Below are 13,056 nucleotides of genomic sequence, written 5' to 3'. Positions count from 1 at the left end.
ATCAGTACAAACCTTCCCCCCCCACTCTCCTGCTGGTAGTAGCTCATCTTTAAAGTGATCACTGTCCTTACAGTGTGTATGGTAACACCCATTGTTTCATGTTCTCTGTGTATATAAATCTCCCCCTGTATTTTCCACTGAATGCATCCGATGAAGTGAGCTGTAGCTCACTTCAAAGCTTATGCTCAAATAAATTGGTTAGTCTCTAAGGTGCCACAAGTCCTCCTGTTCTTTATAGGGATCCAGTGGCTGCCTAGGCCACTGCTGTGCATTAAGATTGAATCAGAAATTTGTGCTGGAAGACAGGAAAACTGAACCACTTCTCCTTTGGAAGCTAAGTGTGGTGAGCAGTCTGCTGACTGCTGCTTAGGTCTAGAGCCTGGGCTGGGGCATCTCTTTGTAAACGTAAAACCAAATACAAAGTAAGTTTCTGTTTGGTAGCCCCCTCTTTCTTTTTATCTTTTTGTCCCCTCTGAGCACCCATAACCTTTTGTGTGTCTATCTTTACAACCCATTTCCCCCACGATGGCATGGTTATTATGTGCATTTTACAGCTGGGAAACTGAGGCACGGATAGGGTAGATGATTTCCCTGAGACTGCACAGAAGTCTGCAGCAGAGCAGGGACTTGAGAGACCTGGGCTCAAGACAGAGCACTCACCATGAGTCCATCCTTCCTCTCCTCCTTCATATAGTAACTAATCCATGGCTATCTAGGAATTTACAAGCATCACTAGGCTTCATAGGGACTGAAGAAGTAGACTCGGATCTCCCCAGCTCCCAAAGCATAGGTCCCAACCACCAGAAAAGAGAATCTCCAGTGGTTATTTGTGGTAAAAGGTCTATAACTAGAACAGGTTGGAAATTTTCTGATGAAATATGGTGTCATTGGGAAAATTCTGTTTTAGCAAAATATTTTGCTGGATCTATTACATATTTGATAAAAAGTTTGCCAAATACAGGCAGCTTTATGGAAACCCACCAGTGTTTTAGGATCCACACCTGCCAGCCCCTGGACCCTCAACTGGAGCCAGAACTCAGGGGGCTGGCAGGCTCCGCACTCCATGGTAGCCTCCCTGGGAGCCCCAGTGGGGAGCCTGCCAGCCCAGAAAGGCCCAGCTGCAGCAGAGCTGCTAAGTGAAATTGACATTCTTGTCAGTTTCATGGCTGCTAACTAGAATGTCCTATCATATTTTGTTTCAAGAACCCATATTTTGGTGTTTCTGAAACATTTTTGGGGATCTCCGGCTTACTGGAAAACGTTGGTAAATTTGCTTTGGTTTCAAATTGGTTTCAAAGCAAATTCATAAATGCCAAAATCCCCTGCATCCCCAAATCCTCGTGCTATGGCACAGTGGGGAGTTGCTCCTTGCCACCCACGGAGGCTGGTAGTAACACAGAGCAGCCAGCTCTCTGAGAACAGCAAGAGAGCCACGGGGCATTGATGAAGTTGCAGAGGCTGCCAAAGAATAAATGACTTCGCATGGCTCTGGGTTGGATGGCAGCCTTTACAGATGTGTGCCTGAGCAATTATGATTGTAAAGCCTGGGCTGAACAACCTGAAGGGGCATGTTATTAAGAGAGAGAGATTTTGTGCTCCTCCGAGACATGAGGGATGATCAAACAGGATGTTAGCTCATCCGCTTTGTCTCATGCCTGGGAGGCTTGGCTGGAGCCCCAGGGGCTCTGGAGGAGGGTTTCATCACCCTGCTCAACTGTGCTCATAATCACCCTCTTGTTAACTGATACAATCCCATTTTATTGGCCAGCACAAGATCGTTGTTCTGTCTGAAAGTTAGGCGGTCTGGGTGTAGTTAGACTTTTATGAACCTCTCCAAGGTGGGACTGGAGCCTTTGAGGTGGTTATTTTTTATTTTTGTTAAATCTGATTTGGTTTGTTTCTCCTCACTGGCCTGTGGGCTTTGTAACACCTGTGGCCTCCCCGGCTGTGCAGCCACCCCTTGGCATCAGCATTATTTGTGGAATGCCAGCAGTACGCCAGCTGCTTCCTGCACCGAAGCTCATCGGTGTCCCGGAGTGCTTACACCGCCTCTGACGGCGTAAAGAAGCCGCAAAGCTGCCACAATGCGTTCGGTGCCCTCTGGGGCCTTGCCCAGCCTGCGGGAGTCCTGGCAGGCATAGAGGGGCCAGCAACTCTGCAACCCACTGCTGCGGCTTCTGGCACAGGGGTGGTCCTAGAGGAAAGGGGGTGTGGCCAGAGCTACTCTCTGGCTATTTCCAGCTGTTGCAAAGGTCTGTTGGACTGTGAGCAACTGGACATAGGTTAGGGCAGCAGCTCTGGATGTTCTAATCTCACTGAGGGACGACATGGCTCCCAACATAGTGGTGCAGAGGTGGCATGTGGCCAGCTGTCTAACAGCCCGCTCCTGTGCCAAGCTCAGCTCTGCCCCCAGTGATTTCAGCCCCATGGTCCCATTCCTGAAGAGCTGATAAGGGCCTGATCCTGCCAACCCTTGGATACACAGGGAGGATAAAGGTGGCTTTATGCCACTTGGACCCTTGGGTTTCCAGCTGCTTCAGGGTCTGCAAGAGCTCCTGGTGTAATTTCATAGAATCACAGAATAACAGAGTTGGAAGGGACCTCAGGAGGTCATCTAGTCCAACCCCCTGCCCAAAGCAGGACCGATCCCCAACTAAATGTAGGCAACTGGAGCAGTTCTAAGCCTCCCCCAGGCTGCCTAAGGTCACTGGTGCTGCCAAGAATGACCTAGTGCATGCCCCCTCCAGCCTCTGCCCTGCCCCCAGCATGTGCCCATCTGGGGGAGGATGTGAAACTTTTACAGCCCCTATTCAGGGGCCAGGCCATGGGGAATATTCCCCCATGTTGAGCACTTTTTAAATTCTGCCCCAGTTGTGGGTGCTGAACACTTGAAAATCTGACTCCGAGGACCTGCTCCAAAGGCTAGAAAGATGCCCATGGACTTCGGTGGCCTTCGGCTCGAGATCATAATGAAATGGCTTCCAGAGAAACTGATCCAGCATTGCTGAGATGCAACATTGCACAAGATGCATTCGCAGCTCTACAATTACTGCAGTTTGGGGAAAGACCAGAGGTAACAAATGTAACACAACAGGGGAGTGCTAAGAAAACCACAGGGAAAAAAGAGACTGTTTCAGAATATTTATTGTAAAAAAGACATTCTAAAAAGTATAAAAATAAATATTTAAATATCATACAATATATTATTATTATATTATTATTATTATTATTATTTATTAAAAGTCCTGTCAAATATGTGGCATGGAGCATACCTTCCCATAAGGCTTTACAGACACACAGACGCCGTGACACACCCAGACTACCCTGTCACCATGGAGCACATCAATAGTTTTGCATGTCATCATCATTAGCACTCATGTCACCAAATATTAAATAGCCTCACAACGTCCCTGTGAGGTATGGCCTCTTGCACAGCAAAGCCATATGGAGTCTGAGCCCACTGCAGAGGTGCAAACTGTGATTTGCACGAATGTAAGGAACAGTGGAAACAGAGTCCACAGAGCTACAGCAACTAGGTCATGCAGATCAGTCCAGTTGGGATTAGAACTTGGGCTCTCTTTACTCCCAGCTCTGGGCTGAATCTACTAGACAGCTAATTCTGTGGTCTGGATACAGAATTCATCTGTCAGTATAAGAATATTTGTGATACAGCCTTTAAAGTGCACTTTGATGGAGGGGGTTAGAATGAAAGATATTTGTGCCTAGCCGGAGGCACCCAGCCCTGATTTTCAGAGGTGCTGGAAATCCCCTGACTTCACCTGCAGTTGTACTCGTGTTCCAGTACCTCTGAAAACCAGGTTCTCGGTGTCTCAAGTCGGACTCCCAAAAGCAGAGGCTGAAATTGTGCTGCCTCAGTTTCACCATCTGTAAAACGAGGTGAATGAGAATACAAACCTTGTCTGCTGCTGGGAGACCATGAGGGTCCGTTAGCTAATAGACCTGGTTCCCTCCTGCTTGCCCTGCTTGAACTGGTGTCACTGCTGATTTACAGTAGAGTAAAAGGGGAACCAAGGCTGCCAGATTTACCCGCGCTGGTCAGCTCCTAACTCTACGGGGGGGCCACTGACTTGTGATAAGGACACCAGAGCCCGGCTGCCTCGAGAGAACCAGTGTTATTGTCTTCCCCTTGAGACTTCCAATAGCTCATCTAGACATGACACAGAGCCCTTTATAAGGACTATTAATTACATTCACAGTGGCCTAAGCCCCTTCATGATGAGAAAAGCCCTTTTCCTCACTACAGGGGTGAAGTCACTGAAAATGTAAGTGAAGATTTAACAAAAACCGTGATATTTGGCCTTTTAAACTATGGGTTCCCTCCCCCAGCTGCTTGGGTTTGGGGAGAATGATCCAAAATGGTAGCTGGCCAACCAGCACCTCAACACCCACCCTCCCCCACCTCCACCCCTTGCAACTGCCTTTCGATTGGAGTGCCTTTCTCATCATTCTGGTTTGACAGCCCAAGCCATGCACAGTAAATAATCAAGTTTGCAGAGCCAGCTGCGTGGAAGATGTCAGTGCAGAAGAGAGAGTCTGTCTGTTTCAAAGTAACCACACCTTTCACTCACCTGACAAGTGCCTTAATACTGTGTGCAAGTAACAACAAGGAAATACAAATAGATGGGAGTTTACAAGATTGCTCAGGTAGTGCAATGGTTCTGTCCAACTCCCCACTTCTAATTGTTATGGGCCATAAATAAGAAATTCACTATATTAAATTTTAAGGCTAGAAGAGACTGTTATGATCATCTAATCTGACCTCCTGCCTAACACAAGCCATCTGATTCATCCAGCATTGACTCCAATTCCTTGAGGTTGAACTAGAGGAGATCTTTTAAAAGGACACCCAATCTTGAGCTGAAGATCACACAGATCAGCTGTGTCCTTTAGCTCCTTCCAGATGCTCTGAGTATCTTACAGAGACAGGCAAAACTAGGGCTGCTGTAGGTTTTGTCAAGATCCTGGTAGTTCAAATCCAGGTCTCATTTTATCTGATCCCAGACACTTTTTTTGGAGGAGTGTGATGGGGAGAATGAGCTAAATGGTTCTGGTTTTCCAGTAACCCATCTCTTGATATCTTCCTTTAGAAACAGACCCTCTTCCTCCACAAAGAGGAAAAGCATCTCAAAAACCAAGCATCTGCCATGGTGGAAGTTGGTACTGAGTTTGATAGGGAGTTTTGGTTTCTGTTTTAAGTGAAATGTTGTGAGAAAACTCACTCACTGGATTTAAAAGCACCCCAAGGCCTGCCCCCGAATGGTTCAGCCCTATGATAGAAAGGTTGCCGCTTTGAAAATAAGCCAGGAAGGAATCCAGGAGCCTGCAAGACTGTATTTGCCATGTGGTGTATAGTGCACAAGGGGGAGCCAGGGCAGAGAGATCTGAGGGGTGTTCCCTTTCCGTGTGGACACAAGGGGAAGCCTGTGTGACTGGAGAGGCCAGGAGGGGATTATCAAAACCATCCATTGGGTGTCCATAGTCCTTAGGCAACCTGGAAAATCTCAGCCTCCTGGCATGAGCTGAAGCCATTAACGATTCCTATGGATTTCAATGGGCTTTGGACCTGCTCTCTGAGACATTCTCCTTTGTTAACTCTGAGCAAGGCTGAGTCTCATGCTGGCGTTCACAAAGACAATGTGTGCAGGGATGGGGTTAGACTCACTGGGGCCCAGGGCAGAAACTCAGGAGTGGGTTCCCACCCCACTTCCTTACCTGCTCAGACATTGGATTTCTGCAACATTTCAGAAGCTGAAGCCTGAGCTGCCCCATGTGGGGCCCCCTGTGGTGTAGGGCCCTGGGCCATTGCCCTGCTTGCTACCCCCTAACATCAGCCTTGAATGTGTGGACTTTGCAGCAGCTATGTGACCTCCGCTCAGGTTCACAGAAGGGCATGCCACAGTTTGCCCAACCCATGGGACACTCTCCAAAGAGTCAGGTTCTAGGCTGAAATGGAGAACTTGTAGGGTGCCCATTACTGCAGAACCTGGACTCAGCTGAGCAGACCCTGTTCTTAAATCCTTGCCACTGGCGATTTTATACCCGTACGGGAGGTGTGTCTCACAGAGCACCTGGGCTCCTGCGACAGGCCTGGGGCTCCAGCAGTTCCAAAGCTTTGTTTCTAATCAAGATTTAAAAAGGCCCCGAGTGGGGGAGGGGGCTAGAGAGGGACAAAGAGGAAGCAGTGAAACCCAACTCCCAGCTGCAGTGCAGAACCTCCTAGAATCAAAGGACCAAACTCTCTGCTCACTTCCCTTTGAAGTCAGAGGAAAGGGTGGCCCAAAGATGGACAAGAGCTACCCAGTCCATCTCACTGGGGCCAGGGCAATGTCCTTCCCTCTTGCTTTCCCCATCCTGCTTTTTGGCAACCCAAGAAATGGTGCGTCCATGAGGGCCATTGCCAGACTGCTCTGCAGCCCGGCGCCTCTCGCTGCCGGGCCATCATTCTCTGGTCTTTTGCCCAACCGTCCTTTGTCTCAATTCCAGCCCATTCGGCCTCCCACAGACTAATAATTCAGGTAATTCATAACGCACCCTATCCCTAAGGCACTTGGGCACTGAACAGCATCATAAAGACACAATTAAAATACCAGACAAACATGATAGAACTCAACCCTCATTAACATTCAAATAAATAAAGGCGCGGGGGGAGCAATAGCACAAAAGGGATTGGGGGGAGATAATAAATAGGAAGCAAACAAGGCTCATTAATAATAAACCACCCGTGAAGGAAGCGTCCGGAGGTGCAGAGGGCTGGATGGAGGCGGATGTCAAGGGGGATCCAGTCCCATGCCAGGGAGCCACCGCAGCCCCACTGGATGGATGAATTCCCTGAAAGCTGAAAGTGTCTTAAAGGTCAGGGGCTTTCCAAACCAAGAGGGCTGCCCAAAGGACAATCATGCCTCCTCGCCCTTTGGAGTCTGTAGCTGGTTGTCATGTGCCCTCTCCGCCCCGATTCACTCCCTGCCGGTCCCTGCTTACCTCGGCCACGCTGCACTGACCCCGCTGCAGCTAGGCCCAGCAGGCGAGGGGGCAGCAGCAGGGTCCATCTGGCAGGCAGCTCATGCCTGCGAGAGGTGAGGTAGGAGGACGTGTACCGCCTGGGAGACAACCTGCACGTACCTCCTCAGCACCTGGCAGCCCTGCTGCTTCTTCTTGAAGACGTTCATGCCCTTACTGCTCTTGCCGTAGGTGACGTCCACCTGGGAGACGTTGTACTTGTTGCACAGCAGGCAGGTCAGATTGGAGATCAGGCCCCGCGTGGTCTTGGTGGTGTTGTGGAGCCGCTCCAGCAGCTCCTTGGCTGTGGGGTTAAGCTCCTCCTGGTCCCTGGTGATGTTGCCCAGCGAGGCGTTCAGGAAGGCAAAGACCTTGTACAAGGCCACCATGATCTCCTTCTTGTGGCTGGTTCGGTTCACTTGGAAAGCAGGGAAGTCGGTGGTGGTGGCGTTGCAGAGTTCATCCAGGTGGCTGCTGAACGGGTCGCCCTGGCAGTCCAGCTGGGGGAGACAGGAGGGGAAATAATGACGAGGGAATCTCAGCCACACACACCCCCACACTCGCTGCCCCACCTTCAGCCCTCCCCCACTCACTGTTTTATCACACGTCTCACGCTGCTAGGTGGGTTTTAAAGCCCTGTCCCTGGAGCCCTGCGAGAATCTCAGCTGTCGTTAAACAAGAAGGTTTCTAGCCCTCCTAGCTGTGCAGAAAAGCTTGAAAACTTGGCCCAATTGTGCCCGAAAGGCTCCTAAACCTCAGTAAACAAGAGCCTGACGCAGGACTGTTGAACCCTTGTCGTTGGCAATGCTGTAAGAGCTGAGGCACCTCTCGTGAGGTACTTCTCTAGCCCCCCCGGTCATAGCACCCGAGCATCTGGCAGTCTGCAAAGGATTTACAGGGCTAATACCCTGTCTGTCATGCGTGTGGAAAACCAAGGCCTGGAGCCCTTTGCCCAACCAAGATCACACAGGCCAGCTGCGGGGAACAGGCATTAGAGTGCAGGTCTCCTAAGTCTGGGCTCATGCCTAATCCACTGGGCCGTCCTTCTTCTCTGCCATCCCCCGACTGCACCAATAACTCACCTGCCAGTGCAATTTGGTCCTGCTTTGCAGTCCCTCCTGCTCCATCCACCGCTGGGACAGGGACAGCAGGAGCCATTAGCTGTGCTGAACCGTGCAGTGGGGAGGAGTGATAGAAACATAACCCCCCAAGGGCTGGAAGGTGACCCACCAATGGCTTTCCCCAGCTGAGGCTGGCATCTAAACTCAGCACTCCACTCCTGAAAATCTAGCCCACTAATCCGCACCCCTCCCTGCAGGCCAGCGCTCCATCACCCGCCCTAGATTTGTGATGGGAAAATCCGGGGCAGGGTCTGATTTTCAGAGGTGCTGAGCACCCGCATTCCCAGCTGATATCCATGGCTCGTCCCCGAGGTCCTGCACAGGGCAAGCAAACACCTGCCAGTTTTATGTAAACTCTTCCTTCGAGTTTCTAGCAAAAAGCACATTCCACTTGCCCCAAGCAATGTCCTTGGGGATGAGCAGCTCGGCGGGGCGAATAGGACGGGCCTGTCTCCTGCCTGAGTAGCTCACACAATTTTAATCTAGGCGGAGCTGAGGCTCCAATGGGAACTTACGTAGATGCTGAAGAGATCCGGAGCTGTCGCATTGAGCAGCACCACTAGTTTCCGGGTCTGCTCGACCACATTGGGTTTGCACAAGTTCATGTTCTCGCACATGGGGCTGGGGGTGTTCACCGGCAGTGCCTTGCCAACCACCAATTTGCAGTGGATCATCAACAGCAAGGGGACAACACCTGTGCAGAGAAGAAAGTGGGAGTGGTGAGATGATGCCACGGGGAACCAGCCATCAGAGCCATTCACTTCAGAGTCCAGTGCCCACCCAGCCAGATGAGAGCTCTGAGATCTCCTCCGGGAAAGTGTCCAGTGTCACGGGGATTGGACCACCTCAGTCACGAGGCGTTCCTGATCTTGCCGATGCTGGAGGGAAAGGAGGATCAAAAGAAGCTCTCCCCCATTGCCTCCAGCCAGGATCTCTCTAGGGTATCAGATCACTAGGAAGGGAACCAGCTATTGCCTGGGCTGGAGCAGCTGATCTCTGGGACCAAGAACATTTCCACCTCCCAGGCCAGCTAGCACCAGGACTGCAGCCAGAACTACGTGCCACTGAGGCACATGGTCTGCTCTTTGATAAAGCAGAGGAAACGTCCCACCTGCCATGAACCATCCGGCTGGCACCCAGCTTCCCTTTGCTCCCCCATGCCCACGTATCTGGTGTAGCTCCTGTAGATAGGGGCTGGAGGTTGTCCTAGGGGCCATATTCTCTTCTCACTTCTACCAGTGTAGCTAAGAAGAAAATTCCTATTTCCCATCTCCCCAACCCCCGATGCTCTGCTGTCTGCATCCTCCAGCACTGCCTGAGTACTGCCCCCGGCTCAGCCCTGCCCTGCAATGGAGCAGGAATTCCACTGCATTTTTCTTTCCTCTGGGAGCTTTTTGTGTTCCCCCAGGTTTCGCAACTGCCCATGACTACCTGTCAGATTTAGTCAAGCATGCAAAGCAAGGGGCAGGGTTGGGTGTGGGTTTTGTGCCCATTTTCCAGGCTTGTGTTGTCGAAATTGATCAGAGTTTTGATAGTGGCCAACTGAGGTATTTCCAAGGGGTCATCTAAAAGGAAGGGTGGTCTAGTGGCTAGCACTGTAGCTTAGGACTTAAGATATTTGAGTTCTATTCCCAGCTTTACCCCTTACCTGCTGGGTGGCCATGAACAAGTTTCTCAGTTTCCCCTTCTGTGAAGTGGGGATAATAATACAAGCTGCTTTGCCGTCTACTGATGATAAGCGCTAGGACCTGCCCCCCAGACCCGTGAGCATTCTTGAAAAAATGCTGGTTTGAATCCCTAGTAGGAGAAGCTGCTGACACGCAGCAGAACGGATAGACCTGGGTTATGGATGGGGCTGGCCAACCAGGCTGAGTCCAAGTGGAGCATTGATTCCCCCAGCCCCTGTCATACGACAACAGTAAAGAATCCCAGAACCAGCTGTTCTCTTCTCACACTCCACAAGCAGCTTTATTAGACGTAGGAGGTTGGCATTATCCCTTAAGCTTCTCTCTCTCTGATTCACTGTAGGGTTTCTGCCTAGGACCTTTCCTGGGCCTGCCCCAACCTGGCTGCCTGCTACACATTTAAAGACACAGTGCTATTATTCTTCAAGCAGAATCTTTTTTCTAGCCCCTCTCCACACCAAGGTGAGCTCTTGTCTTCCCTTGAGTTCCTGATCCTCCCCACCCGGGAGGTGGCCTGCTGGTGATCGGCAATCAGCTGTGTGCTGCATCACTGCCTGCTGGCCTGTCTCTCACTGGGCACTGATTCGGGTTCCCCTCCCTGGTATGGCCCCATAGGCAAAGATTCCACCTCTCCCTCGCAGCTTAGCCATCTTGCATGAGAGGCAGCCCCATCATGGGTTAATGGGAGCGGATGCAGGAAGCATCAGTGCCTGCAGTCATGTGTCAAAATCACAGGTTCCCAGTTGCACTCACAGGAGTCAGTGTGGCCTAGCCGGATTGGAAACCTGGGGTGACAGCCTGGCCCTAGGGACATCAACAGGGGTTTTGTCATTGATGTTCCCAGGATCTCACCCCTGGTTTCTAAACCTACCTTTGCCTCTGGGTGATCTAGGGCAAGTCAGTGTCACTCTCTGTGCCTCAGTTTCGTCTGCCCTCTTGTCTGTTTAGACTGTGAGCTCTTTGGGGCAGAGATTAGTACAAAGGGGCCCTGGTCTTGGGTGTAAGATGTCATTATTGTAAGCCCTACTGTAAAATGAATAGCTAATAATAGCAGGAGCCTAATCTTGCATCTGATGATATTACCAGGCTGAGGCATTGTCTTTGGGCTGAGACTCCAACTACCTCCCCCCACACACCGCACACACCCGGCCCCTCACTGCCTGGGGTACCCACCAGCTCCGCACACAGCCACAAGCCGGCCACAGCGCCACCTAGTGTGTCACAGTGGAACACAGCAGAGTTAGGTCAGGATGTTATGAAAGATGAGCTGTGTATCCTTTCCCTCTCTGTTTCAACCCCTGGACATTCCTGCTTGTTCTCTATCGGCCCATGCAGCCCAGAGATTAATATGCTGCCGTTTGGGAATAGTATCACGTGGTAATGGTGCTGTTATGAATTATTATTATGAATAATAATCCTTGGCACTTACATGGTGCTTTTCATCCAAGGATCCCAAAGCCCTTTACAAAGACAGGTAAACCTTATCATCCCCACTTTACAGATGGGGAAACTGAGTCACAGAGTGACACAACCAAGGTCACCCAGCAAGGCAGTGGCAGAGCTGGATAGCTAGAACCTGGGGTCCTGACCCCCGCCGTCCCATGCTATAAACTGCACAGCGAGGGAGAAAAATTACACTATTCAGGTTCTATGGAGCATAGTGTCTTAAGGGCCTGATCCTGTGCAAAGTAGAAGATACTCAACCTCTTTGCCGATTGGGCCTAGAGACAGCCAGTTCAACAAGCAATGTCGCAATGCAGCTGCTGAAAAACCACATAGTTCTTGGGATCTGACAAACTCTGAAGTTGTCCACACTTGTCAGAACCTCAGAATCGCTGCAGGTCACAAGTCATACAATAATTACTTTATTTACACTTGCTGTAGCAGCATCTGTGCCCTAATTTGTACATTGCAACTGACAGGACTTCCCTTCTGTGTTGCAATCACTCACATAGCAGTGATCATGTTTGGGACAAGGGCATTTTCAGGGAAAGCAAAGGAGGATGGAGAGCAAAGGACACAGCCAATGTCCTCCCTGATGTAATTAAACTCTCAGTGGGGAGGAACATGGTCTGGTGTGGACAAGTACTATGCAATTTCCTCCCATGCATATTTCAGCTCTGGGACTGTCAGAGAGCCCAGCAGTGCTGAGGTGGCTTGTGACATTCACCACTGAATTAATATTAACTCGCAATCTCATTCAGTTTCTCTAGCCCAGGACCTCAGTAATACCTTGCTCTCCTGTAGCTTCATTCTTATTAGATCTTGACGTGCTTTAAGGTGGCACTCACTGCCATTATCCCCATTTCACAGAGAGGAAAACTTAGGCACAGTGATTTGTCCAAGGGCACTCATGAGGCCAGGTGGCAGTGCTGGGACTAGAAGCCAGCTCTCCTGAGTCACAGCCAAGTGCACCAGCCAGTGGGCCATGCTGCCTGCTCTGTTTAAAACCCTTAAAACTCTTTTCTCCCTATTGCACTGGTTTGCATAGCGCAATCTATCCTACAACACTTCACATAGACATGACTTGTACTCAGGCCACGAGAACAACATTCTGGCTTCAGTGCCTATCCTTTAGATAAGCTCTACTCTAATCTGTTCAATGCAAAAACATTTTGCACTTGGCAACTTCCTTATTTCTCTGATTTTTCAAAAATCTAATTAAACAAGAGTTACCAGTGTTTCTCAGCAGCGAGAGACCCAAAAGAATTCAACAACGCTTTGGAAGAATTTAGAGGTATAAATTGCCAGATGTTGGTGGAAATATGCCAGCGAGCCATGTTTGCTTTTTACTGCCAATTCCCAGAGATGCTAAGACTAGGGAAAAAGTTTCTTAAGGGTTTCTCTCTGCGCCAAACAGCAGAGTCTCAGACAAACGGTGTGACTGATTGCTTCAAAATCAGCAACGTTTAAAAAAAATCAAATAGGTTTGACAAAGATGGTTTTACCTGCTGGAATGAACTTCATTTTGAGCTGTATCCCAGGAGCAACTTAACAGAGATTGATGTTGACAGAAGGAGTTTTCAGAAATTCATGTTCATACTGGGGGATTTCACTGGTTTATATACAGTCTGTGTTGTAAGAAAGAGGTGGAGGGGGGGGGAAGAAGTTAGGCAGATTCATTCAAACTAACAATCAGGAAGTAGCGATCAGTTTGGAAACAGTGAATGGTTATTTCTAAGTAAGTTTTTGTGATAAAGTTGAGGTCATCATGCTGTGGTTTTACTGAATGC

General features: G+C 49.8%; 2 protein-coding genes across 2 annotated transcripts in view; one reads left to right on the top strand and one right to left on the bottom strand.

Moving 5' to 3' along the window:
- HORMAD2 (HORMA domain containing 2) overlaps positions 1-3,153 on the top strand; it is a 107,831-nt gene extending 104,678 nt beyond the window's left edge. Inside the window, exon 12 of the transcript XR_012155165.1 lies at positions 2,872-3,153. The gene's annotated coding sequence lies outside the window, so the exon portion shown is untranslated. The remainder of the gene's footprint in view (positions 1-2,871) is intronic.
- A 94-nt stretch (positions 3,154-3,247) lies between these two features.
- On the bottom strand, positions 3,248-12,846 carry LIF (LIF interleukin 6 family cytokine). The gene is made up of 3 exons (XM_073312514.1): positions 12,772-12,846; positions 8,654-8,832; positions 3,248-7,517 (listed from the first exon to the last, which is right to left on the bottom strand). Exons 1-3 carry the CDS (start codon positions 12,788-12,790, stop codon positions 7,080-7,082), a joined length of 636 nt encoding a protein of 211 aa, XP_073168615.1. The 5' UTR covers positions 12,791-12,846; the 3' UTR covers positions 3,248-7,079.
- Positions 12,847-13,056: the final 210 nt, after the last annotated feature.

Source organism: Lepidochelys kempii, chromosome 15 (genome assembly GCF_965140265.1).
Source record: "Lepidochelys kempii isolate rLepKem1 chromosome 15, rLepKem1.hap2, whole genome shotgun sequence".
In the NCBI taxonomy this organism is placed as follows: Eukaryota; Metazoa; Chordata; order Testudines; family Cheloniidae; genus Lepidochelys; species Lepidochelys kempii.
This window is presented reverse-complemented; position numbering and strand designations above follow the sequence as displayed.

Excerpts from the sequence above, each read along its gene's own strand:
- LIF (XM_073312514.1), bottom strand. Across the intron at positions 7,518-8,653 it reads CGGATCTCTTCAGCATCTAC|CTGGACTGCCAGGGCGACCC; the intron begins GTAAGTTCCCAT and ends TGTCTCCCCCAG.